At 31.1% G+C, this 10616-nt stretch overlaps 1 protein-coding gene across 5 annotated transcripts; it reads right to left on the bottom strand.

The window, feature by feature from the left end:
• Nucleotides 1–2538: 2538 nt before the first annotated feature.
• On the bottom strand, nt 2539–10552 carry LOC123263188 (connectin-like). Of its 5 annotated transcripts, none has more exons than XM_044725748.1 (7): nt 10267–10552; nt 9650–9838; nt 7421–8016; nt 6772–7265; nt 3267–3452; nt 3014–3150; nt 2539–2873 (listed from the first exon to the last, which is right to left on the bottom strand). In XM_044725748.1, the coding sequence occupies exons 2-7, from the start codon at nt 9671–9673 to the stop codon at nt 2643–2645; spliced, it is 1668 nt and encodes a 555-aa protein (XP_044581683.1). In that variant the 5' UTR covers nt 9674–9838; nt 10267–10552; the 3' UTR covers nt 2539–2642. The 5 variants fall into 5 exon arrangements, with proteins under 5 accessions (XP_044581683.1, XP_044581684.1, XP_044581682.1 ...); XM_044725749.1 differs by having other exon boundaries at nt 9750–9838; nt 10267–10551; XM_044725747.1 differs by lacking the exon at nt 10267–10552 and adding an exon at nt 9950–10111 and having other exon boundaries at nt 2539–2867; nt 9750–9838.
• Between the last annotated feature and the right edge of the window lie 64 nt (nt 10553–10616).

The following is a 10616-nucleotide window of genomic DNA, read 5'->3' as shown; positions in this document are numbered from 1 at the left end:
ACATATATATGCGTTTATGAAGAGTGAAACATAGTTTGTGAGTAGTGATTTCATTTAGTAATTATTAATATTATTATTATTGCTATTTAAGTTCACATAATCAATGAGCTTAACGAATAATATGGCACAAGCCAATTGAAAATTATTAATATAAATACACCAGGATAACTAAAACATATACAATGTCAAATTTTCATACATACCTTATATTATTCTACAAACATTAAAAAATTTTTCGTCACTGTATAAAGTGGAAAAGTTTTGTGTAGATTACTTAAGATATTAGGTGCGTTGATCTAACAGTCGTTTTTGTTATCATTTGATATCTAAGTAACACGTAACATTTCTTAAATTGTACTTTAATCCAGAACTGTATAACTTTATCATTACACACAGATTGTGTTAAGAGGCACACCTAGTGTAAAATTAAAAAAAAATAGTTTTGATAGGATATACCTTCAAAAATAACATACTAAAATTTTAAATCGATATCTCAAATAGTTTTTGAGTCGCAGCCATTTAAAGAGTAGCCGCTTGGCAGTTAAAATAGGCCCATTTTATCTTTAAACGCGTTTGTCTTGAAACAGCAATCGTTTTGATAACATGTTTTAAGCCTAAAAATGAAAAAAAAAATTTCTAAAGCCAAAAAGGCGTATGTCTCAAGTTATACGCCCTTTTGGCTTTAGAACACTGAAAATTTAGTGATCTAGAACCAAAAGGGCGTATAATTTTTAACTTTCCGCTAAGAGAATTAAAAAAAGTTTGGAGAATCCAAAAGTGCACGCCTCATAACGCTCAATCATTTTTTAAGAAAAAAATTAATTGTGTAATTGATTAAAAAAAAAAATTATAATTAAGTAATTTCCTACAGAGTATTTTTTATTTTTTTTTTTAAATATCGGCGCCCTTTTTTCTTGTCATATACGCACGCAGTTTAAAAAAATCTAGCTTGATCAAGTGGCGCCATAGTTTTCACGTGACAAATAAGAAAAGTTCGTTTGGCTTTGTACGGTTGTATCCGTGAATTTTAATAAAAATTCAATTTAAAAAAAAATACATAAGCTAGGCCACTGATATGAAATACGGACCCAGTTCATCGAATTCTTAAACTAATAAAAAAGGTCCGGTCTTGAAATATCAATTTGTTCGGGAGTAATCGTTGGTACATCCAAAATGGGGTGACATCCGGACGTCCACGTAAAATTTTTTTCAAAACGTTTTTTTTTTTCAAAATAGCAACATGAAATGATTTTAGAAAGTAAAAGATGGTTTAATTTAAGTGTTTTTCGGTGTACATATATTTATATTATTGAATAAGTGTAATATGGTTGCGATAGAGGCATTTAAAGATCACAAAATTGCTTGATCTTGACGAGTCGAGTATAAAGCACAACTTCACGCGCTTCGCGCTATGAGGCGTGCAATTTTCTAAAATCGGGAAATTATTGGTTTATACGCCCTTTTGGCTTTGCAAAACCAAAAGGACGTATAATTTTTTTTTTATGCCAATCGTTTTGTAAACATGTTCTAAGCCTAAAAATGAAAAAAAAAATTTCCTAAAATCAAAAGGGCGTTATCTTAAGATACGCCCTTTTTGGCGTTAATACGTCAAAAATTTTTTTTCTACAGATCTTTACGTTTGGAGCGATTCTAAAAAGAATAGCAAAAAAAATTTTTTTTATAGGCCCTTTTGGCATGAAACCCTATTTAACTATTGTAATACGCCTTTTTGGCATTTGGCACGCGATATAGTTCTCCATACTATGACTTAAATTTTGAATAAAATTCAACTTTTTTTTTCAAAAACGCCGCCATTTTGTCAATTTTTGATATTTTTTTTCGGCCGTAGGTCATTGTACGGACAATATTTTCTAGTTTAACGAGAATTTTTTTTTGCCCTCCGGGCCGAAAGTGGCAACTTTCGTCCCGCTGCGCTAAACAAAGTTGCCGCTTTCCGCCTTTGTCGGACAAAAAAATAGTATACACTCCATGGGAAGTAAATAAGAAAGCCTCAGATCACATGTAATTGTTGACCTCGGCTTCGCCTCGGACAACAATTACATGTGATCTGAGACATTTCTTACTTTACTTCCCTAGGTGTGTAATATACTATTTTCGTTTCATCCACGGCGAAAGTCGGAATCACTGCAGCAGTGAAGGACCTTTTTTTTTTAGTGCCGTCGGAGATCGTGTGTAACTCGAAAAATATTTAATTTTTTTCTTCAAAAATTTTACTGTGTATTCTTAAAATATGTATAAATATTATAATATTATAAATATAATAATTAATAGAGTAGTTTTTTTTTTAATTCCCAAAAATCGCCTTTTTTAGGCTGTCACACTAGGTGTGCCTCTTAAACTACCACTAATTTTGTGTAAACAAAGTCATTAATCAAACTTTTGTGTTAAATTTGACGAAAAATTTTTTACTGAGCAGTATGTATCAATTTTTTTAATTGAGCAAAAAAACAGTAAAAAAAGTTAAAAAATATTTGCTCGTACAATTTCGTTAATGAGTTTGCTTCTAGATCTTTTTTATTAGACTTTGTTTTTTTTTTTTATATATAATATTTTTGGTATTATATGTGCGCGGAAATTGATAAACGATTGATGATCCGTCAAGGATGATGAAATAGCACATTTTAGACAACTACGATGATGAGTAACGAAAGAAAGTAAAGATATTGACCTATCGTAGCTATGTTTGGTACGTAAGTTGTAGAAGCTGAGGAAGCGACAGCTGCATTTTCCCGGTGGTTTGAGGGTTGCTCAGATGCCATTGGATCATCCCTCGATTGTTCAGGACACGGTTCCTCTACTTTCACATCAAAGAGATTCTTCATGTAGCCCACTTTTCCATTTACTAACTGGAGTTAAAATATTTCAAACATTAACATATATATTTCTATACCTATACAGATCATATGTCTAGAAGTCTATAAGTTCCCGAGGGACACTTGTTTTAAAGATTCTATGCATATATTTATGTTTACATAAAAAAGTAATTGTATACCTTTTCCCGGTTAAATTTAGACGTTGAATCCAAGTAGCTCGAATGCTCATTATCATTATTAGCATTATCTTTCATGTAGTTGTTAGCATCATGTATACGATGCTTTCCCTTCGACTTATTGATGTCAGAAATTTCCCCTTAAAAATGTATGTACATGAATTATTTACTCGTTAATCACTACTGTATGTATCATATATACAGTAGTATGTAAGTCTGATATAACAACAATAATACAATACAATTTCTCACTCACCAGTCTTAGATTTTCCCGACGTTACATGGGCATTATCATTTTCCATCGTCTGGCTAGCTTGAAGGGTTCCATTCTGCTCTTCGAAACACGTCAACAAATCAAGCGAATCTTTAAGTTTTTGATTAGTAGTTTCATTTCTCAAGCCCTTAATCCAAGCCAAATTGCAGTCACACGTTAATTGATTATCTATAAAAAATAATTTTTATATATTAGTCAACATATCATGAAAAATATAACAAAAAGTACCTATAAATGTATGTGTATAATTAAAGGGGTTGATTCAGTGGAAATATATAGTTATAAAAGGTCATTGTACTTAATATCTACTATACGCTTACATAATTTTCAGAGTATTAGTGACATATTTTTAGAACACTCACTAGTGATCTATAAATATTATCAGCTAATTAATTATTAACATAGCGTCACTGGATGCTAAGGGTGTTAATTTTAAATATCGAGAAGCAAACTAAAAAGAAAAAAGTTGAAAATATAAATTATTGAATTAATGGATAGGGAATGGAATCCGATAATTTTAAATGGTAATTTGAATGATTGAAAATCAGTCATTGTAATGAAATATATGTAATAAATATCATTTATTATATGATGAATGAATTTATGTGGTTAATAATTGATAGGGAAAGGTAAATTAATAGGTACTTTTATTATCTTCATTTTATAAATGGGATTCATCATTTCTGGCAAATGAGCGTGCTTTGATGTCCCGATAATCAGAATTAAAAGCTCCAGACTCTAAAAATGTGTATTTCATTAAAAAAAGATCAAAATCGATATTCTAATTAGCGAATTGTCTAACTCTATTTTAGAAAATCCTCCATTTATGCGAAAATAAAGTAAATTAAAAAAAATTTTTTTTTATCCATAAATCAACTCAATATCTATTATATGTTGGAATATGCGTCATTATTTAGACGCTAAAGTTTAAAATTAAACCGTAGTAACTAATATTATTTCAAGGAATGAATGTTATATGATAAAAGATGTTTATATGATATAAGATATTTTCTATATGTTTATAGACTTAAGTATATAGTAATAAATTAGTTATAAGTCTTATTATTATTATTGTTAGTATTAAGTGTGTGTGACTGAAAGATCGTTACACTTTTTCGGTTGAGTTATAAGAGCGCTCCTTGTAAAGATATTTCTTTCGACTCATAATTTAATAAAGGCATTATATTTGCTTAAATAAATTTCTTCATTTATTTAAATATTATACCCATAATCTAATAATATGTATATATAAAAAAAATATTTTTTTTAGATTACTCAAATAATATATATTTTGAACTATTACTGTCTAAAAATATCAGAGAATCATCTCCTAAAAAATGTAAAGTTAAACAATTTGCTAAGTAGAACTTTTAAATATTAAAATGATATAAAATGAAAATTTAATTTGAATATTTGAAATAATAATTTTATTCAATTATAACTTATATTAAAATAGTATACTATTGAGTCAGAGCTTAAAATTTAATCAATGGTTATTAAATAAATATTTATAAAAAAATCCATCAACAAAATTATATATCGAAGATAAAATTTTTTATTTACGAATGACAAGAGAATCGGTTCTAAGTATAAAGTACATAAAATGTAAATGAGTTAGTAAGAGCTATAAAATATAAAAAAAAAAAATATGGTAAATCGAGCGTAAGAGCTCTTTGATTTACTCTTTTATTCCTTTTTATTCCGGTTCAACAAAGTCACCAAATGCTAATTGAATAATTAATTTGTTGTAATTTATTAACTAATCTCACACCTGTAACTCCAAGAAAATATATTTATTTATGAAAGGTTGAGTGAGGATATAACGCAAAAAAATGTTGTTTGATATAATTGGCAATTGCTTGAACGAATCCTATTTATTATATATGTATGTAGGTAACGCTTTGCGCCCTTGCGGCCTAGGTATTTCCTGCGTAAGCCTCCCTGCCTATGTAATACTGCCCTCGGGCTCTTAGAAATTTATATGGCGAGTGGCAGAGCGTTGACGCATCGAAGCTTGCCGACCACCACGCTAAAGGAATACGTACAGTATATAGAAGTAAGGGAGAAAACGGTAAAGTAAAGTAAAATCTAAAAAAAAAATAAAATATAAAATATAATCCCGAGAGAAACCTTCATCTTTTCGTTCCTTGAATCTTTTCCAGGTAAATGGCAACATTGGACAAGTATTGTACTCTGAAAAAACGTGTCCAGGTGGTCTCTTTTTATTTTTTTTTCTTTTCCAGGTTCCTTTTGGATACTCAGATCATCCAGCGTGAAATCTTTTATCTATTTTTCTATTTTAAGAAGAAACTTTTTTTTTTATATTTACGACCAGTTATACGGCGTGGAGAAGAGAATAATACTCAACTATAGGCATACACAATAACACGAAAAAAAAAAAATAAAAAACAATTTGAGTGTAACGGTAGAGATGAGACACATACCGAAGTCCATTGAATTATTAAATGAGAAAGATAAAATGATATGCCTTTGGCATCAACTTGGGACTTTACTTTCGGGTGTACCCTGTACAGACTTATCCTCGAAGTAGCTGATGCTGCAGGGGTTGCAAAAAGATAGACAGGACCAGGCTATGCAGACAGGAAGGGGTGTTCCCGGTAGGGCTGTAGACTACCACGCCTACGACCCTGAAATTTCATCCCCTAAATGATTAAAACCTAATATACGGGGCACGCCTACAACGCGATGGAGCTTGCTGAAAAGTTCACCCTATCTCACGTTATTCGCAAAACAAGTTCACTTTCTGTCAAATTATATCCTACAGAATCAACAAGCAGATTGACAGAATTATCAACTGAAAAATATGATAGAAAAAACAAAATAACGAAACGAAACCGTCGAAAAATTTTAATGAAGATTTAATGGCCAAGAGATATTTGGTTGAACTGTACTCGTAATGTAATTTATTTATAAGTAATGTAATGTATCATGCAACTCATAAATATTTTGATTTTATGCATTTATTAATGTTTGTCAAAATACAAAAGGCAGAAGATTCAATTGGGTGTGGTTGGGTACAAGGTTGAGAGTGTACTTCTGTGTATGAATCGTGAATTAAATAAAAGTATAGACATGACATACGCGTGTGTACATAAATGTTGTTTACATGTAGTATGTACTATATACCTGCAAGTGAGTAAGTAAACAAAAAATGAAATGCTAAAGAGCAAAAGAGAAAGAGATAATAAAAAATAATGCGGAAAGAAATGAAGGGTTAGTGAATTCGATCCCCCTTGGCGAATGCAAAATCAACGGGTTATTGTTCTTTCATACAGTATGCATCGTATGGGGTCTTACAGGGCTCTACTTTGGTCTTTAGAGACCGGTTTGTGTACCAATGATAATTCTATATGCTAGTTATGAATAAAAACATATGTGAATGAGAATAAACATAGATGGACAAAGATAGATTGATATCAATAGTAATAATAGTACATAATATATGTAGTTAAACAGAAAAACTTACCATCGAGGGACAAGTAACTGGAAACTCCATAAAAGTTTGTTATAATCGGTTTTATATTGTCAAATGTAACTCTTACGAGTGTATTGTTCTGTAAATCAAGATTATTAATCGATAGTGCACCGGTAAAAATATCTGCTGCCAAATATTTAAGTTTATTAGAACTCAAATTTAATGTACGCAAATTACGCATGTTTTCGAATGCTTTAGGATGAATGTACTCGATAAGATTATTATCTATTTCCAGTTTTTGTAATTCTTGCATTTCAATAAATGTATGTTCTCCAAGCATAGCTATTTTATTCGAACGCAAACTCAGGCTCACGAGTGACTTTAATCCAATAAAATGTTCAGTTGTTATCACTTCTATGTTATTGTTACTCAGTTCGAGTTCTAGAAGTGATGTTAAATGCTTGAATGCCCGATCATGAAGAGATGTAATATTGTTACGGTTTATAAAGAGCTTCTTTAACACCGGAAGATTGACAAAGACCTCCCTAAAAAACAAATTTATTCAACCATCAATCTCTATCCTTTAGTTATTATTTTTTTTTTTTTTTCAGTGTTTATTCAAGTGTATGAACATTTTTTTTTTTTATAGATAGTAAAAAGTATAACAAGTGTAGGTGAATAAAGAAAAAAATTTTCTTACCTATTGATCTCGACAATTTGATTGTCATCGAGGTTGATAAAATCGATATTAGTCATGTTTACAAATGCGTGTGATTTCAATTGCTTGATACCACACTCAGCAATATCAACAACAATAACACTAGGCTCATTAGCAAATGCACCCTCGGTTATTTCTTCAAAGTTAGCATGTCTGAAATTAATCTGCTTTAACTGAGTCAGCGATCTAATGGCTTTGGTTGGGACATGCGACATGATACCACCAATTCTGACTTTAAATGACAGTTTTTCAAGTAATGGTTGTGACATAAAATAATTCCATATTATGTCATCAGGTTTCAAGACGTCCAGTATAACACAGTTAGCTTCTGTGGCATTACCGATTTTGTCAGCGTCACAAGTACAAAAAATAGGTACCTGTCTCTGTTCAAGATTACAAATATTTATTTGGGCAGCTTTTTCTCCTTTATTAATATTATTTAAATTTTTAATTGTCTCTGAATCACTGGTGCTTATTGTTTGCACTGATGAGTGACTAGAAGGCATAGAGTAACCGCCACAAACAAGAATCATAAATATCAATTTCGTCAGTTGCTTCATTTTTATCTTCTTTATTGTCTGTAACAAAAATAATAAAAATAACATTAATATATTATATAATTGTTTTTAAACTCTTTTTTCTAGCATAAACGAGTATCTATTCAAGAGAAAGATACAGAAAAAAAATTACAGTTAAAAAAAAAAGGCAAAAATAATAAATAAAGGGTAGACACAAAGACGGTAATTGAGTCGTCGTTGATGGCGCTAGATAGAAAAAAAAGTAGTCCTAAAGGTGGTGAGCTTTGAAAGATTACCCACAAACTGGAAAGCTTGAGGATGTGTCTCTACAACTACAAAAGACTTGGATATTTCGAGCAAAGTTTAATATGCACTGAATCAATGTCTATGAATAATTAATACAGAAAGTACCGTCTGCGCATTTATGTGGTTGTAATGCGCACGTATATGTACATTTATACATACATCTGTTTTTTTTTTAAATGTGTGCGGTACTAATCCCATCTCGACATTATATATTATATTTCTATTTATATATTTATTTATAATACCAATATTTTTTTGTGTGATTAAATAGAGTGAGTAACACAGCCCCTGAACATTTACCCTCTTGGTATCTGGGCTGTCGATTCGTCATCCCGCATTAACCGTATAACTGAAATGTGCATTGGATCAAAAATAATTTTCATGTGCTCACTCAGAAAGTGAATAAGTGAGATTCAGTTGGCCCGCACGAGCGAAGCGAGAAGAATCATCGTCATCCCCTAACACCGTTAATGTATCCTACATATACAGACATAAAAATGTCACTGTATTCTCACGATGTCACTCACTCCGTCTCTGATCCATGTCTTTAATTTGAATGAAAAGCCGCTCATACAATTGTCCCCTTTTTATTTTTAACTCGTGCCCGCTTAACTCCCATTACATTAGAATAGTGATTTCAATGATCACTGCATCATCACCATCATCATCTGCGTAATAAATAATTAACGGCAGAGATTACGTGCCTTTTATTGTTCTTTTTTTTTTTTTTTTTTTTTTTTTTTTTACAACCATTGTTAGAGAAAAGAAGGCATTGCACGAGATGACGGCAATGTTACATGAATTTGTAAAGAGGAAAAAATATATACATTATATATATAAATATATTAAGTACAGAGTATAGTATTACTGATGTGTATATCGAGGAGGAGCTAAGATTCAGAAGCATAGGGTCACTCAGTGGGCTCATTCGATCAACTCAACGGGGTGCTTGACAAAAACCATTGTTGTTTCAACACAGCTGTTATGTCGAAATGAGCATGTAGGTACTACATACAATATATGTTCACCCTTATATAGAAGAGATTCGAGGCAAGCGCCAGTAACCAGTAACCAGACCAGGATGAGATTGTGTACCAGTACTGGAGTACATACTTGAGTAAATTTAATTCTGATTCTACACATGCTTAATACTCATGTTTATTACTCAATTGAATGAGCATTAACTTTTTGAGGACAATTAATCAAAGGATTAAGCTGTAATGACACATTCACCATTATCATATACAAAAGAATAATAATAACAACAACAGGAGGAGTAATAATAATGAAAGTAAAGGACGCGGGTGTACCTGCTTCATGTATTATTTGAAAGTCTTAGCACTTAATGGATTTACACAGCGGTATACTTTTTTTTTTAAAGGTTTACCTTTAACGTGACAGATTGTGACATTTTGGGATAATTTTAAAAAAATGCAGGTGCAAAAACGTCAGGTACAAGATGAGTATGATGGTGTAAATTTTCTTACATTGGTCCTTGTCGTTGGATGGAGTCGTTTCAAGTAGTGTAGTAGTGGTCTTTGTAGCTGTAGTAGTGACAACGGTGTAGGGTACAAGCCTGTAAAGTATAAATGTGTTAGGAGATTTTAAAAAAGAAGAGTATATAAGTATATAGTCTGTACGCAACGTCTTTTAGTCTGTATTTTAACGAATATGAATAACTGCCTACCGGTCTTCTGCCCAAGACCAACATCCAAAATCATTCAGGTAGTTTTGTACCTGCGGTATTTCTTACAGTCCCTCGCGCGTCCTTCTATCGTTTTTTTAGCATTCATAAATCTCGAATATTTTAAGCGCACTAAATATATTTTTTTGTTATGTTTGGCTTTGACTTTGCAAAATTTATTTTTTTTGTTTCAAACTTTCACTTTTCCCTACAATAAGTTACTTAATTTTTCCTTATCTTTTAAAGTATAATTTCTTAACTAAAAATAAAAAAAAGGAACAGGTAGATAATCTTTCTTAGCTTAAATAAGAAATACTTACGTATAATATTTTTTAAGATGTAAATAAGAACAACAATCAAAGATTCACTCAAACACTTTGGCACTTATCATTTAAACACAAAAATAAAATAAGAGTATTAATAATAATAATTATTATTATTGTTATTTAGCAAAACTAGTTATTAACACAATAACAATTACAGAACGCGAATTTAAATAATAATAATTTAATAAATAATAAGATAATAAAAAAATGTTGGCCGCGTAAAAAGGAAGCTTCGCTCCTTAGGATATATGTGCAACGCGCGGCTTCCAAGCTCCAACTTGAACAACATCCCGCGTTTCAAAACGACTAGCCCCGCGGTCATGAGAAAAAAAAAATTCCAACAG

This window comes from Cotesia glomerata, linkage group LG4, assembly GCF_020080835.1.
Source record: "Cotesia glomerata isolate CgM1 linkage group LG4, MPM_Cglom_v2.3, whole genome shotgun sequence".
Classification (NCBI taxonomy): domain Eukaryota; kingdom Metazoa; phylum Arthropoda; class Insecta; order Hymenoptera; family Braconidae; genus Cotesia; species Cotesia glomerata.
This window is presented reverse-complemented; position numbering and strand designations above follow the sequence as displayed.